The 17,804-nt window shown below is 47.2% G+C and overlaps 1 protein-coding gene across 2 annotated transcripts in view; it reads right to left on the bottom strand.

Annotated features, from left to right (window-relative positions):
• Positions 1-17,804, bottom strand: part of DNAH3 (dynein axonemal heavy chain 3) — a 952,415-nt gene that overhangs the window by 123,985 nt on the left and 810,626 nt on the right. For both annotated transcript variants that reach the window (XM_063934423.1, XM_063934424.1), the window contains one exon: positions 10,198-10,396. In XM_063934423.1, the coding sequence (XP_063790493.1) occupies positions 10,198-10,396 (199 nt within the window). The remainder of the gene's footprint in view (positions 1-10,197; positions 10,397-17,804) is intronic.

Here is a 17,804-nt window from a genome sequence, read left to right as displayed (position 1 = left end):
TGACCTTCCCAACACTGGACGTGAAGAGCATGCGCCTTCCACCATTTGCACGCCCCCTGCAAGTGCTGGAAGGAGCACCCGCAGTCCAGTTCCTGATAGTCAGATTGAAGATGTCAGTGTTGAAGTACACCAGGATGAGGAGGATATGGGTGTTGCTGGCGCTGGGGAGGAAATTGACCAGGAGGATTCTGATGGTGAGGTGGTTTGTTTAAGTCAGGCACCCGGGGAGACACCTGTTGTCCGTGGGAGGAATATGGCCGTTGACATGCCAGGTGAAAATACCAAAAAAATCAGCTCTTCGGTGTGGAGGTATTTCACCAGAAATGCGGACAACAGGTGTCAAGCCGTGTGTTCCCTTTGTCAAGCTGTAATAAGTAGGGGTAAGGACGTTAACCACCTCGGAACATCCTCCCTTATACGTCACCTGCAGCGCATTCATAATAAGTCAGTGACAAGTTCAAAAACTTTGGGTGACAGCGGAAGCAGTCCACTGACCAGTAAATCCCTTCCTCTTGTAACCAAGCTCACGCAAACCACCCCACCAACTCCCTCAGTGTCAATTTCCTCCTTCCCCAGGAATGCCAATAGTCCTGCAGGCCATGTCACTGGCAAGTCTGACGAGTCCTCTCCTGCCTGGGATTCCTCCGATGCATCCTTGCGTGTAACGCCTACTGCTGCTGGCGCTGCTGTTGTTGCCGCTGGGAGTCGATGGTCATCCCAGAGGGGAAGTCGTAAGCCCACTTGTACTACTTCCAGTAAGCAATTGACTGTTCAACAGTCCTTTGCGAGGAAGATGAAATATCACAGCAGTCATCCTACTGCAAAGCGGATAACTGAGTCCTTGACAACTATGTTGGTGTTAGACGTGCGTCCGGTATCCGCCGTTAGTTCACAGGGAACTAGACAATTTATTGAGGCAGTGTGCCCCCGTTACCAAATACCATCTAGGTTCCACTTCTCTAGGCAGGCGATACCGAGAATGTACACGGACGTCAGAAAAAGACTCACCAGTCTCCTAAAAAATGCAGTTGTACCCAATGTCCACTTAACCACGGACATGTGGACAAGTGGAGCAGGGCAGGGTCAGGACTATATGACTGTGACAGCCCACTGGGTAGATGTATGGACTCCCGCCGCAAGAACAGCAGCGGCGGCACCAGTAGCAGCATCTCGCAAACGCCAACTCTTTCCTAGGCAGGCTACGCTTTGTATCACCGCTTTCCAGAATACGCACACAGCTGAAAACCTCTTACGGCAACTGAGGAAGATCATCGCGGAATGGCTTACCCCAATTGGACTCTCCTGTGGATTTGTGGCATCGGACAACGCCAGCAATATTGTGTGTGCATTAAATATGGGCAAATTCCAGCACGTCCCATGTTTTGCACATACCTTGAATTTGGTGGTGCAGAATTTTTTAAAAAACGACAGGGGCGTGCAAGAGATGCTGTCGGTGGCCAGAAAAATTGCGGGACACTTTCGGCGTACAGGCACCACGTACAGAAGACTGGAGCACCACCAAAAACTACTGAACCTGCCCTGCCATCATCTGAAGCAAGAAGTGGTAACGAGGTGGAATTCAACCCTCTATATGCTTCAGAGGTTGGAGGAGCAGCAAAAGGCCATTCAAGCCTATACAATTGAGCACGATATAGGAGATGGAATGCACCTGTCTCAAGTGCAGTGGAGAATGATTTCAACGTTGTGCAAGGTTCTGATGCCCTTTGAACTTGCCACACGTGAAGTCAGTTCAGACACTGCCAGCCTGAGTCAGGTCATTCCCCTCATCAGGCTTTTGCAGAAGAAGCTGGAGGCATTGAAGAAGGAGCTAAAAGGGAGCGATTCCGCTAGGCATGTGGGACTTGTGGATGCAGCCCTTAATTCGCTTAACAAGGATTCACGGGTGGTCAATCTGTTGAAATCAGAGCACTACATTTTGGCCACCGTGCTCGATCCTAGATTTAAAGCCTACCTTGGATCTCTCTTTCCGGCAGACACAGGTCTGCTGGGGTTGAAAGACCTGCTGGTGACAAAATTGTCAAGTCAAGCGGAACGCGACCTGTCAACATCTCCTCCTTCACATTCTCCCGCAACTGGGGGTGCGAGGAAAAGGCTCAGAATTCCGAGCCCACCCGCTGGCGGTGATGCAGGGCAGTCTGGAGCGACTGCTGATGCTGACATCTGGTCCGGACTGAAGGACCTGACAACGATTACGGACATGTCGTCTACTGTCACTGCATATGATTCTCTCAACATTGATAGAATGGTGGAGGATTATATGAGTGACCGCATCCAAGTAGGCACGTCACACAGTCCGTACTTATACTGGCAGGAAAAAGAGGCAATTTGGAGGCCCTTGCACAAACTGGCTTTATTCTACCTAAGTTGCCCTCCCACAAGTGTGTACTCCGAAAGAGTGTTTAGTGCCGCCGCTCACCTTGTCAGCAATCGGCGTACGAGGTTACATCCAGAAAATGTGGAGAAGATGATGTTCATTAAAATGAATTATAATCAATTCCTCCGCGGAGACATTGACCAGCAGCAATTGCCTCCACAAAGTACACAGGGAGCTGAGATGGTGGATTCCAGTGGGGACGAATTGATAATCTGTGAGGAGGGGGATGTACACGGTGATATATCGGAGGGTGAAGATGAGGTGGACATCTTGCCTCTGTAGAGCCAGTTTGTGCAAGGAGAGATTAATTGCTTCTTTTTTGGGGGGGGTCCAAACCAACCCGTCATATCAGTCACAGTCGTGTGGCAGACCCTGTCACTGAAATGATGGGTTGGTTAAAGTGTGCATGTCCTGTTTTGTTTATACAACATAAGGGTGGGTGGGAGGGCCCAAGGATAATTCCATCTTGCACCTCTTTTTTCTTTTCTTTTTCTTTGCATCATGTGCTGATTGGGGAGGGTTTTTTGGAAGGGACATCCTGCGTGACACTGCAGTGCCACTCCTAAATGGGCCCGGTGTTTGTGTCGGCCACTAGGGTCGCTAATCTTACTCACACAGTCAGCTACCTCATTGCGCCTCTTTTTTTCTTTGCGTCATGTGCTGTTTGGGGAGGGTTTTTTGGAAGGGACATCCTGCGTGACACTGCAGTGCCACTCCTAGATGGGCCCGGTGTTTGTGTCGGCCACTAGGGTCGCTAATCTTACTCACACAGCTACCTCATTGCGCCTCTTTTTTTCTTTGCGTCATGTGCTGTTTGGGGAGGGTTTTTTGGAAGGGACATCCTGCGTGACACTGCAGTGCCACTCCTAGATGGGCCCGGTGTTTGTGTCGGCCACTAGGGTCGCTAATCTTACTCACACAGTCAGCTACCTCATTGCGCCTCTTTTTTTCTTTGCGTCATGTGCTGTTTGGGGAGGGTTTTTTGGAAGGGCCATCCTGCGTGACACTGCAGTGCCACTCCTAGATGGGCCCGGTGTTTGTGTCGGCCACTAGGGTCGCTAATCTTACTCACACAGTCAGCTACCTCATTGCGCCTCTTTTTTTCTTTGCGTCATGTGCTGTTTGGGGAGGGTTTTTTGGAAGGGCCATCCTGCGTGACACTGCAGTGCCACTCCTAGATGGGCCCGGTGTTTGTGTCGGCCACTAGGGTCGCTAATCTTACTCACACAGCTACCTCATTGCGCCTCTTTTTTTCTTTGCGTCATGTGCTGTTTGGGGAGGGTTTTTTGGAAGGGACATCCTGCGTGACACTGCAGTGCCACTCCTAGATGGGCCCGGTGTTTGTGTCGGCCACTAGGGTCGCTTATCTTACTCACACAGCGACCTCGGTGCAAATTTTAGGACTAAAAATAATATTGTGAGGTGTGAGGTATTCAGAATAGACTGAAAATGAGTGTAAATTATGGTTTTTGAGGTTAATAATACTTTGGGATCAAAATGACCCCCAAATTCTATGATTTAAGCTGTTTTTTAGTGTTTTTGGAAAAAAACACCCGAATCCAAAACACACCCGAATCCGACAAAAATAATTCGGTGAGGTTTTGCCAAAACGCGTTCGAACCCAAAACACGGCCGCGGAACCGAACCCAAAACCAAAACACAAAACCCGAAAAATTTCAGGCGCTCATCTCTAGTTAACAGTATGAATAACAACTGAGCCTCACTGAACAGATGGCTCATAACAATAACCCTTTAGTTAAGCAATAACTATATACAAGTATTGCAGAAAATCCGCACTTGGGACGGGCTCCCAGCATCCACTACGGACTACGAGAAATAGAATTACCGGTGAGTAAATTCTTATTTTCTCTGACGTCCTAAGTGGATGCTGGGTACTCCGTAAGGACCATGGGGATTATACCAAAGCTCCCAAACGGGCGGGAGAGTGCGGATGACTCTGCAGCACCGCATGAGCAAACTCAAGGTCCTCCTCAGCCAGGGTATCAAACTTGTAGAATTTTGCAAACGTGTTTGACCCCGACCAGGTAGCAGCTCGGCAAAGTTGTAATGCCGAGACCCCTTGGGCAGCCGCCCAAGAAGAGCCCCCTTCCTCATGGAATGGGCTTTTACTGATTTAGGATGCGGCAGTCCAGCCGCAGAATGTGCAAGGTGAATCGTGCTACAGATCCAGCGAGCAATAGTCTGCTTAGAAGCAGGAGCACCCAGCTTGTTGGGTGCATGCAGGATAAACAGCGAGTCAGTATTTCTGACTCTAGCCGTCCTGGAAACATAGATTTTCAGGGCCCGGACTACATCCAGCAACTTGGAGGCCTCCAAGTCCAGAGTAGCCGCAGGCACCACAATAGGTTGGTTCAATGAAACGCTGATACCACCTTAGGGAGAAATTGGGGACGAATCCTCAATTCTGCCCTGTCCCTATGGAAGATCAGATAAGGGCTTTCACATGACAAAGCCGCCAATTTTGACACACGCCTAGCCGAAGCCAAGGCCAAATATATATATGACCACTTTCCACGTGAGATACTTCAACTCCACGTTCAGAAGTGGCTCAAAACAATGTGATTTTAGGAAATCCAACACTACGTTGAGATCCCAAGGTGCCACTGGAGGCACAAAAGGGGGCTGAATATGCAGCACAACCTTAACAACGTCTGAACTTCAGGCAGCGTCTTTCCTAGCCTTTAACAGCGTAGGAATCACTTCATCTGGAACGCCCTTTTCCGTTAGGATCCGGCGTTCAACCGCCAAGCCTTCAAACGCAGCCGCGGTAAGTCTTGGAACAGACAGGGCCCCTGCAGTAACAGGTCCTGTCTGAGAGACAGAAGCCATGGGTCCTCCGAGATCATTTCTTGTAGTTCTGGGTACCAAGTTCTTCTTGGCCAATCCGGAACTACGAGTTCTTACTCCTCTCTTACTTACTATCCTCAGTAACTTGGGTATGAGAGGAAGAGGAGGGAACACATAAACCGACTGGTACACCCACGGTGTCACTAGTGCGTCCACAGCTATCGCCTGAGGGTCTCTTGACCTGGCGCAATACTTTTTTAGCTTTTTGTTGAGGCGGGACGCCATCATGTCCACCTGTGGCCGTTCCCAACGGTTCACAATCTGCGTGAAGACTTCTGGATGAAGTCCCCACTCTCCCGGGTGGAGGTCGTGCCTGCTGAGGAAGTCTGCTTCCTAGTTTTCCACACCCGGAATGAACACTGCTGACAGTGTTAGCACGTGATACTCCGCCCATCGGAGAATCCTTGTGGCTTCTGCCAACGCCATCCAGCTTCTTGTGCCGCCTTGTCGGTTTACCTGGGCGACAGCCGTGATGTTGTCTGACTGAATCAGCACCGGCTGGTTTTGAAGCAGGGGTTCTGCTTGCCTTAGGGCATTGTAAATGGCCCTTAGGTCCAGAATATTTATGTGTAGGGAAGTCTCCTGACTCGACCATTGTCCTTGGGAGTTTCTTCCCTGAGTGACTGCTCCCCAACCTCGGAGGCTTGTATCCGTGGTCACCAGGACCCAGTCCTGAATGCCGAATCTGCGGCCCTCGAGAAGATGAGCACTCTGCAGCCACCACAGCAGAGACACCCTGGCCCTCGGGGACAGGGTGATCAGCCGATGCATCTGAAGATGCGATCCTCACTTGTCTAACAGGTCCCACTGAAAGTTCCTTGCATGGAACCTGCCGAAGGGAATTGCTTCGAAAGAAGCTACCATCTTTTCCAGGATTCGCGTGCAATGATGCACCGACACCTGTTTTGGTTGCAGGAGGTCTCTGACCAGAGATGACAACTCCTTGGCCTTCTCCTCCGGGAGAAACACCTTCTACTGTTCTGTGTCCAGAAACATGCCCAATATCAGCAGACGCGTCGTAGGAACCAGCTGCGACTTTGGGATATTCAGAATCCAGCCGTGCTGTTGTAGCACTTCCTGAGATAGTGCTACTCCGATCAACGACTGCTCCTTGGACCTCGCCTTTATAAGGAGATCGTCCAAGTACGGGATAATTATAACTCCCTTCTTTCGAAGGAGTATCATCATTTTGGCCATTACCTTGGAACACACCCTCGGTGCCGTGGACAGACCAAACGGCAACGTCTGGAATTGGTAATGGCAGTTCTGTACCACAACCTTGAGGTACTCCTGGTGAGGTGGGTAAATGGGGACATGTAGGTAAGCATCCATGATGTCCAGTGACACCATAATATCCCCCTCTTCCAGGCTTGCAATAACCGCCCTGAGCGATTCTATTTTGAACTTGAACTTCCTTATATAAGTGTTCAAGGATTTCAAATTTAGAATGGGTCTCACCGAACCGTCTGTTTTCGGTATCACAAACATTGTGGAATAGTAACCTCGTCCCTGTTGAAGGAGAGGAACTTTGATTATCACCTGCTGGAGGTACAGCTTGTGAATTGCCGCCAGTACTACCTCCCTTTCCTTGGGAGTAGCAGGCAAGGCTGATTTGAGGTAACGGCGAGGGGGAGACGTCTCGAACTCCAGCTTGTATCCCTGAGATACCTGTAGAACCCAGAGATCCACCTGTGAGCGAACCCACTGGTCGCTGAAGTTCCGGAGACGGGCCCCCACCGCACCTGGCTCTACCTGTGGAGCCCCAGCGTCATGCGGTGGACTTAGTGGAAGCAGGGAAGGATATTTGTTCCTGGGAACTGGCTGTCTGGTGCAGCTTTTTTCCTCTACCCCTGCCTCTGGGCAGAAAGGACGCGCCTCTGACCCGCTTGCCTTTCTGAGGCCGAAAGGACTGTACTTGATAATACGGTGCTTTCTTAGGCTGTGAGGGGACCTGAGGTAAAAAAGTCGACTTCCCAGCTGTTGCTGTGGACACGAGGTCCGAGAGACCGTCCCCAAACAATTCCTCACCCTTATAAGGCAAAACTTCCGTGTGCCTTTTAGAATCAGCATCACCTGTCCACTGCCGAGTCCATAATACTCTCCTGGCAGAAATGGACATTGCATTAATTCTAGATGCCAGTCGGCAAATGTCCCTCTGTGCATCTCTCATATATAAGACTACGTCTTTAATATGCTTTATAGTTAGCAAAATAGTATCCCTGTCAAGGGAATCAATGTTATCTGACAGGGAATCAGACCATGCTGCTGCAGCACTACACATCCATGCTGAAGAAATAGCAGGTCTCAGTATAGTACCTGAGTGTGTATACACAGACTTCAGGATAGCCTCCTGCTTTCTATCTGCAGGCTCCTTTAAGGCGGCCGTATCCTGAGACGGCAGTGCCACCTTTTTTGATAAGCGTGTGAGCGCTTTGTCCACCTTAGGAGATGTCTCCCAGCGTAACCTATCCGTTGGCGGGAAAGGGTAAGCCATTAGTAACCGCTTAGAAATTACTAGTTTCTTATCTGGGGAACCCCACGCTTCTTCACACAATTCGTTTAACTCATCAGATGGGGGAAAAGTCACTGGCTGCTTTTTCTCCCCAAACATATTACCCTTTTTTGTGGTAACCGGGTTAATGTCAGAAATGTGCAACACATTTTTCATTGCCGTAATCATACATCGGATGGCCCTAGTGGATTGTATATTTGTCTCATCCTCGTCGACACTGGAGTCAGACTCCGTGTCGACATCTGTGTCAGCCATCTGAGGTAGCGGGCGTTTTTGAGCCCCTGACGGCCTCTGAGATGCCTGCCTGGGCAGGCGCGGGCTGAGATGCCGGCTGTCCCAAAGCTGCGTCATCGAACCTTTTATGTAAGGAGTTGACACTGTCGGTTAATACCTTCCACATATCCATCCACTCAGGTGTCGGCCCCCCAAGGGGCGACATCACACTTATCGGCACCTGCTCCGCCTCCACGTAAGCGTCCTCATCAAACATGTCGACACAGCCGTACCGACACACCGCACACACACACAGGGAATGCTCTGACTGAGGACAGGACCCCACAAAGTCCTTTGGGGAGACAGAGAGAGAGTATGCCAGCACACACCACAGCGCTATATAATCAGGGATGTACACTAACACAAAGTGATTTTTCCCTATAGCTGCTTTACATATACAATTTGCGCCTAAATTTAGTGCCCCCCCCCCCTCTCTTTTTTACCCTTTGAGCCTGGAAACTGCAGGGGAGAGCCTGGGGAGCTGTCTTCCAGCGGAGCTGTGAAGAGGAAATGGCGCCAGTGTGCTGAGGGAGATAGCCCCGCCCCCTTCTCGGCAGACTTCTCCCGCTCTTATATATATATTATGGGGGGGGATTTTGCACATATATAGTTTATTGGACTATATTATGTGCTTTTTGCCATAGAAGGTACTCTAATTGCAGCCCAGGGCGCCCCCTTCCCCAGCGCCCTGCACCCATCAGTGACCGGAGTGTGTGGTGTGCATAGGGAGCAATGGCGCACAGCTGCAGTGCTGTGCGCTACCTTAATGAAGACCGAAGTCTTCAGCCGCCGATTTTCAGGATGTTCTTCTTGCTTCTGGCTCTGCAAGGGGGACGGCAGCGCGGCTCCGGGACCGGACGATCGTGGACGGGCCCAGTGTTCGATCCCTCTGGAGCTAATGGTGTCCAGTAGCCTTAGAAGCCCAAGCTAGCTGCAAGCAGGTAGGTTCGCTTCCCTCCCCTCAGTCCCTCGTAGCAGTGAGTCTGTTGCCAGCAGATCTCACTGAAAATAAAAAACCTAACAAATACTTTATTTACTAGAAGCTCAGGAGAGCCCCTAGTGTGCAACCAGCTCGAGCCGGGCACAGATTCTAACTGAGGTCTGGAGGAGGGGCATAGAGGGAGGAGCCAGTGCACACCAGATAGTACCTAATCTTTCTTTTAGAGTGCCCAGTCTCCTGCGGAGCCCGTCTATTCCCCATGGTCCTTACGGAGTACCCAGCATCCACTAGGACGTCAGAGAAAGAATATTGTAATGACCGTGATACAATATCAAAAGCATCTAAATGACCAAAGGTACTATATATATATATATATATATATATATATATATATATATATATAGGGTAGATGTTATCAGCCTATGTCCCAGAGTGCCAGATATATTTTGCTTATGTATTTTTATATATATATATATATATATATATATATATATATATATATTATAGAAAGTGGTCATGTGGTTGACACTCACTGTGTGCAAGTACTGTATGTTGCAGTCCATTTACATGTATATGTTTGGTTTGAATCTAACATTGTTAATCTTTTATTACTTTTATTTTGCTGTATTTTTAACACTGATACTTTTATTTATTAATTTGATCTGTAGGATGGCGGACCCATTATTGTCAGCAGTGGGGACACTCTTTAGGTAGTACCTGTCATATAAGGGGAAATATTTGTTTGCACATACCAGCCACCTGATCCAAGGTCTGCTATATACTTTATTTGCCACTAGATTGTGAATGATTTTTTACATCCTAAACAAAGGGGAAATTCAATTAAATGCAATATTGACTAACGCTGAGAATGAGTGCCAGGAGCTATTCACTTAACCTGCATCTCCCGACTTAAGCCCACCACTCCAGTCGGGAGATGCAGGTTACCGCACCTAAAGAATGGTGATAATTTGCAGTAAACTGTATTCTCCAACTTAAGTACCAGATGCGATGCTATTAGTATGGGTGGTAAGCCCATAACTCACATTGCACCACTACTTTGGTCGGATTTCTACTCGCACTTCAATTGAATAGCTCCGGGCACTTATTCCCTGTGCAATACAATATCGCATTTAATTGAATTCCCCCCAAGAGACATTGCTAGATGACAGAATACACTTAGACATGCACAACACATATTCATAATTTCACCTGATCCACTTGGGTCAGGCTTCCTGTCTGGCTTTATGCCTTTCATCACACAGATGCTCTCCATGACCAGCTTAACGGGACCTGGGGGGTTCTGCATAGACTTCACTAGGGAAATGTCAGATGGGTTCAGTGTGTCAAGAGCTGATATTGCTGCTTCCAGTGCAGGCATGGCCTCAGCTAGGTCTCCTTCACATTCATCCTGCAAAGACATATTAATGCCGGAACTAAAATACACTGAATTTACATCATGAAATATTTAGTGTACATCAAATATGTATAGATGTATAAATATATTTATTTTTCATACAGTACTTTAATATTAAATAGTTGACTTCCAACTAACAATTTGTTTAGAAAACATTTGTGGTATGCTGTCATTATGGCGACATTCAAAATGTCGACCATAATATCAATGTGGTCTGAATGTCGACACTTAAGTTTAGGGTTAGGGGTAGGACTAGAGTTAGACTGCAATTATGGCTAAGGTTAGACTTAGGTTTAGCTTAATATACCATTGCTGAGATTCTGACGACATTCACAATGTAGACATTATCTCAGCATCTGCTTTGTGAATATGTCGACAGCCTGAATGTCCGCATATACTGTCGATATTATGGTGCAGAAATCTGAATGTCAACATAATATACCACACCCATACTTGTTAATTAATATACAGATTTATGACACAAACATAAAACTATAACAAACAATAGAAGAGTCACATACTATTGCACAGAAGTAATACTGGGGGGCAGATTTATTAAGCCTGGTGAAGTGATAAAGTGGAAGGTGATAAAGCACCAGCCAGTCAGCTCCTAACTGTCATTTTTCAAACCCAGCCTGTAACATGGAAGCTAGGAGCTGATTGGCTGGTGTGTTATCACTTTCCACTTTATCACTTCACCAGACTTAATAAATCTGCCCCACTGTCTCTCAGCCAGACGGTACAACTGGGGCTAGGAAGAAGTTTTCTATTGACTCCCCTCTATCCTCCTTCATTGCAAGGAATGATTGCTAATATTCTTATGACTGTTCTGACCAATATCACCTTCCTTTCATGTCAACCTACAGTATGGCCAGGTCAATGTGGATTGTGTATGAATACATCACTGCCACCCCCTGGAAAATATCCAGGAACATTGAAATGATTTATTCATGGTTACTCATATTTTACACTCTGGGCACTTTATTAGGCGTACCTTCCTAGCACTGTTAGGAGCCCCTTTGTCCCTACCACAGTTGGAAATCTTCATGGCATGGATTCATCAAAGTGCTGAAAACATTCCTTTGCAATTATGGTCCGTGTTAACAGGACAGCAGATGCTGCAGATGTGTTGGCTGCACATTCATGCTGCAAATCTCCCATTCCGCTACATCTCAAAGGTGCTCTATTGGATTGAGATGTGGTGAGAGTGGAGGCCACTAGAGTACACGGAACTCATTGTCACCTTGAGATGACAGGTGCTTGGTTACATGGCACGTTAATCTGCTGCAAGTAGCCATTAGAAGATGGGTAAACTGTGCACATAATGGGCTGCACATGGTCAGAAACAATACTTAGATTGACTCTGGCATTTTAATGATGATCTCTTGGTATAAAGAAGTCTAATTTTGTTAAAAATAAAAACATTCTCACACAATGACATCGCCATCATTAACTTAAACCCCTGATACAAGGCAGGATTTGTCCACTCTGAGGTACAATGTGCTGTACGTCAGGAGATGCTATTTTACATACCTCTGTTGTAGCACACGGTGATTAGAGTTACTCTCATCTTCCTGTTAGCTTGAACCAGTGTGGCCATTCTCCTCCGACCTCTCAGTGACATGCCCGCAAACCTCCTGATCACTGGATAGTTTAGTTTTGCACATGATTCTCTGTAAACGTTACTGCTGTGCGTACAAATCCCAGGAGATCAGTGGCGTTGGTTATACTTGACCGGCAGTCGGCAGGGCAGCGAGTGCAACGAAGCACTTTGCGGGCTCGGTGGCCAGAGGCGGATTGGCATAGGGTTTGTAGGGAAGATTCCCGGTGGGCCGACGCACCCGTGGGGCCTGTTTTGTTTGAGGACATAATGAATAAGATGCAAAATAATTTGCATATATGAAAATTTCTTTGCCACTTAGCCTGTGATTGCAGATGATCTAGTGTATGCTCTGTCTGCCTGCTTGGCTGACATATAAGATTGAGTGAATAGTGATTGGGATACGGTTGGTGTAATAAGCAAGAAAATATATCTTTCTAAAGAATTATATAGTTTCCTAAATTCTGAAGGTGTATCATATAATGTGCTCATAATATTTAATTTTATTTCTTTTTAACTTCCCCCTTGATGCTGGACATGCCCACTATCTGGAAAGTCTTGGGGAAGGGTGCTGCTGCCATGGCCAGACCTTACACCTCTGGTGCTGCCCATGTGGGGCCACTAGTACAAATTTTTTCAGGGCCGCTTTTTGTTCCCAATTCGTCCCTGTCGGTGGCCCATTGTGTCCGCCACAGGTTCTATTCCCACTCTATGGGTGTCGTGGACACCCAAGAGTGGGAACAGCTCTCGGCCCCCTGCCGGCATTCTGGCGGTAGGGATCCCGGCGTCGGTATGCTGACGGCCAGGATCCCAGCTGCCGGGAGCGTAACTACATCCCAATCAGTGATTTATAAGATACTCAAACCACCCCATTTGGCAACAAAATCTTTCCACAGTTAAAGTCACTTAGATCACATTTCTACCCCATACTGATGTTTTGGTCAGAACAATAACTGAATCTCTTGACCATGACAGCAAACATTTCTGAGCACGTGTAAAAGTGTTCTTAATATAGTGGCCTCTGAACATTCAGACAACAGCGTATTTTAATTCAGGTCAATTAACATTTTAACAGAAAGGTCATATGCAGCAACTCATTTTTTTTAAACATTTAAAACTGACAAGAGCAGAACTTGTTACTTTTATGTATAATTCACAGAAACTTTAGGAGATGAGCACCGTCTAATGTCTATTAAATAAACATTATCATCTAGTTCTCTGGCTGACACCAGTGACAGTGCTTCAGTTTCTGCAGTAATGGCCTTTTGCAGTAAATTACAAAGAAGCTGTCATCATTTGGTATCTATAAAGGATGTAGTTGCTGCTTCTAACAGTGACGCTCTGTCCATGTATCCCAAAAATGTTGGCTGAGGCCTGACACTGATCATTATTAAAAGATCACTGTGCAGTTGAAATACACAGGCAGCTCTCTGCCGGAGGGATGAGACTAGTTCTGGATATCATTTGCAGCCCCAACCAGCTTTGGGCTATAGCAACAGTATGCAGAGATCTTCACATCATGAGTCCCCTCTTACATCTTTTATCACCAAAAGGAATATGTCACATCTTAAATATTTGTATTACTTTATGTGATACTTCAAGTAACACAGCAATATGCTCGAATTTCTCCAATTCGAGATACCTCCACTTGTGAACATGCACTTTAAATGCTGGTGTAGCACCACTGGCGTATTTATAATGGTACAGGGGCCCCTGATTCCTGGGGGGGGCCCACTGGGCCCCCACTGCACCCATTTCTTGAATACTTACCCCTTCAGAGTCCAGCACCAACGGCAGTAGCGCTATTGCAATCACCATGAAAATGGCGCAGTGGCCATTTTCATAGTGTTTTGCACATGTGCAGTAGAGAAATTGCTTGGAAAATGGATACCACGCCATTTTCCCTGAGATCTGCGGCTGCGCATTACAGTATGAGCCCTCTAGTGCTGACGCCACAGAGGAGGAGGCCCAGACGGAGGAGGTTGTACACGGGCCTTCTCCTCTCTTAAATCTCCCCTGTGTCGCACACACACACTTTAGGCCTGATTTAGGTTTGTAAGCAAAGCAAAAAAGCACACAACTGGGCAAATCCATGTTGCACTGATGTGGGGAAGATGTAACATACAGAGAGATTTAGATTTAGATGAGGTGAGTTCAAACTGAAATCTAAATTGCAGTGTAAAAATAAAGCTGTCTAACATTTGTGGGCTACATGCAAAAGAAGCCAGTATTCATCCTGCACAAAAAAAAAAATATACACCACACAAATCTTAATCTCTCTGCACATGTTACATCAGTCCAACCTGCAGTGCTCCATGGCTTTGCCCAGTTGTGTGCTTTTTTTGCTTTGCATATAAACCTGAATCAGGCCCTTTATGTGTGAATGCGCTACACACAGTGGTTTTTATATTATGGTACTCAATGGTACCCAGTAGTGGCACCAAGTAGTTCTACAATCATGCGAGGGGTGTGCAATAAGCAAAGCAATGCTCACAGGGGCTAATTCAGACCTGATTGCTGATGTGCGTTTTCGCACAGCGGGCGATCAGGTCTGAACTGCGAATGTGCCGCAGTGCACCGACGCATGTCAGAGATGTGATCGGCATCTCAGCACAGCGATCACCTCTGCCTGATTGACAGGCAGAGGCGTTCGCTGGGTGGGATGGGGCGGGCCGGTGGCGTTGGGCCACCGTTTTGGGGGCACGGTCTGGGCAACGCAGGCATTCCCGGACGTCACACGCAGCCGCTATGACCCGGAGAGCGACGGATAGCTCCCTGCCAGCGTGCAGGAGCTGCGCTGGTAGGGAGCTACTCTTCAGGTAAAAAAGCGCCGCCATGGAATGCTTTTGTACCTGTGCGGGGGGGGGGGGGGGGGAGGGGGCAGAGCCAGACATGCGGGGAGGACTAGCCCTGTGCTGGGCATCCCCCCGCATGTCTGTGAAAGTGATCGTAGATGTGCTAAACTTAGCACATCTACGATCAAGTCTGAATTACCCCCATAGGACGCACAAGCAGCTCCTGCTGTTTAAATTATATGCCTATATTCTGTGTGTAATAGTAACTGTATCTGCATACAAAATGTTATGCTACAATGCATGCCAAACATTGTAACATAATTTGGTATGCTGTTACAGTTGCAGTTAGCCACTAAATATAGCCATGGTGCATATCATTTAAATCAGCATAAGCTGATTGTGCATCACAAATACATACCTTTGTGTATCAGATGCGTTCTCCTATGCAAAATTTGCAAAATTGACACTACACGGACTATTTTTAGATATCACAGATTTTTAGAGGGGGTTTGTCTCAAAATGTATTGAAAAGTGTTTTTTTATTGCAAATGTGCTTGAAAAGTGAACTTACAATTGATTTCCAACATTTCCATAACAACTAGCCCCCCCCCCAAAAAAAAAAAACCACTTCTAAATTCTTTGAGAGTTTAAGAAAAGTTTTGTGTCCGACTTGCAATATCAGACTCAATTACATCGGCTAAGTTGTATATTTAACGCGGGCAAAACATCTGCATCCAACTGTTTATCGGGTGCTCTACTTTAGAGCCGAAAGCGTCTGAAAAATCTGGTTTGTTGCCACTAATACATATAGCCGCAAATATCGGAATTTTTGCCATTATCGGCTCCCATTACATCCTGGCCCTGATCTTCTTCGACTACAAGAGTGGTTTTTAAAGAGGAAGCACTGTCCTGAATCACTGTGTTTGATCAGTTTGCAAAATTTTGGCACTGAAGATGGCCCCTAGAAGACAAGGTGTGCTGCAGTCGACCTATGTATATGTCCGCCATTACAGAGGACAACATTGCTGCTGTGTGGGCCATAGTTGAGGTGATGCCAGTGTACCTGTGGCCCAGTCAGAGAAGGAGATAGGCAACTCATCGAGATCCACCCATTTGATACTCCACAAAAAGTTTGACTTGAGCAAGGTTTCTGCAAGCTGGGTGCCCCATCAGCTGACTCGAGAGCAGAAGGCCAGGTTTGATGGCAGTCGCTCAAACTTTGTCTGGGAGTTCAGTGACGATTAATCCTGAATCTACATTTTCGACCTCAAGACCAAATAACAGTTGGCTCAGTGGACCCTGGTTGGAGGTGCATCACCACAGAAGTGCAGACGTGAGCGCAGCATGACCAAGCAGATGGTGGCTGTTTTTGTGGCCAAGATTGTTCATGTAGCTACCATACCACTCATGTAGCAGTGCACCATCACTGGGGACTGGTATGCCAACCAATCCTGCCGCAAGTGCTGGAAGCCATTTCCAGTGGCGTCCAAGAACTCATGGTGCCCTTCTCCATCATGACAATGCACCTGCCCACAAATCCAAGAAATTAGTGGATTTTCTGGCCCATTAACGCATCCAGGAGCTTGGTCACCCGCTGTACAGTCCAAGCCTGGTTCCCTGCGACTTCTTTGTGATCCCACAAATCAAGCGCAAGATGCGTGGGATTCGTTTTGAGTCACCATAAATTGCAGTGGAGACCTTCATCCAGCATGTAGGAGAAATACCTTCTTTGGACTGGTCCAGATGCTTCACTGAGTGGTTTGAGGGCATGCAACTTTGCATAGACTCCTCTGGTGAATACTTATTGGACACCCCTCATACCTGGTATAATTAAACATTCCTGCCTGGAACATATATCACCAGACTCCTCAGGGCTTACTGAGTTGGGAGCAAAGCACAAAAAGCAGGAAACGTTGCACCTGGGCAAACCATGTTGAAGATGAATCTGGGCAAGAAGACACTCATTTAATAGACACTCATCTACTATAACAAAATTGGAACCTGATACAAAATACAGATATATCCTCATACACTTATCATTTTTACGCTTTATGGCAAGCAGGCTGATGATACAGATGCGGGACCAGGGTACTGAATGCCTGGCCAGACCCCTCAGGAAAAAAAAGAAAAAAAAAGAAAAGAAAGAAAAACTATGCAGGAAGCGTTGCCACACACTGCAAATTTGTCCATCTAAGCAGCTGTCCTGGGCCCCGCCAGGTCCCTCCAACAGGCCTAGGCCCTGGTAATCAGTACTCGCCCACCCTCTAGGTGCCCCTGATGACCCAAGCCACATGACGGAATACCCACACTGTGCACCTTTTCTTCAGTTTTCCTACTTTTTCCTCAGTTTTTTCTACAAGGGAGGGGGGGGGGGGGGGAAGCTTTATTCATTTGCTAGTAGATATTGTTGAATGGGATGACACTATTGGCTGTGAGCTGATCCCACATCACCCATTTCCTGGCTAACATCTAATGCTGGGTACACACAGCAGATCAGATAGACTCTCCAATCCTCGGAACGATTAATCTGATCAGTGTGACCCCCAGTTCACACTGAGCTCCAAATAGCTTAGTGTATATGTTCTTCTATGGGATTGGGAGGTCAGGCAGTTTCAATATTAAACTACACATAAGAGGTTACCTCCCGAGCTGACCGATGCAGGAGTCCCTGCATGCACACCTATACAATAATCGGGTCAATCAGCTGTGGCCGAGTGATTGGCCTGACGATTGCATAGGTGTGTACCAAGCTTCATTTATTGTTATTATCCTTTATTCACAGGGCACCACAAAGAGCCCGCACCGCACAAACAATTTTAAGTCTTCAAACTGTCTCAGCTTCTTTTGTGCACAGGATAAACTCTTTGGTTTTTGCTTCGCCTGCCACACACAGTACTGCAACTACATATAGGGCCTTTTTCAGCTTCAGATGCAGTTTTCCTAAAATCACTTGCGTGCTGGAGGCCGTAAAGCACAGGGCAAGGCCGCCTAGCATGCCAATGGTGGA

The sequence above is a fragment of the Pseudophryne corroboree genome, chromosome 7 (assembly GCF_028390025.1).
Source record: "Pseudophryne corroboree isolate aPseCor3 chromosome 7, aPseCor3.hap2, whole genome shotgun sequence".
Classification (NCBI taxonomy): domain Eukaryota; kingdom Metazoa; phylum Chordata; class Amphibia; order Anura; family Myobatrachidae; genus Pseudophryne; species Pseudophryne corroboree.
The sequence above is the reverse complement of the archived record's forward strand: the minus strand, read 5'-3'. Positions and strand labels throughout refer to the sequence as shown.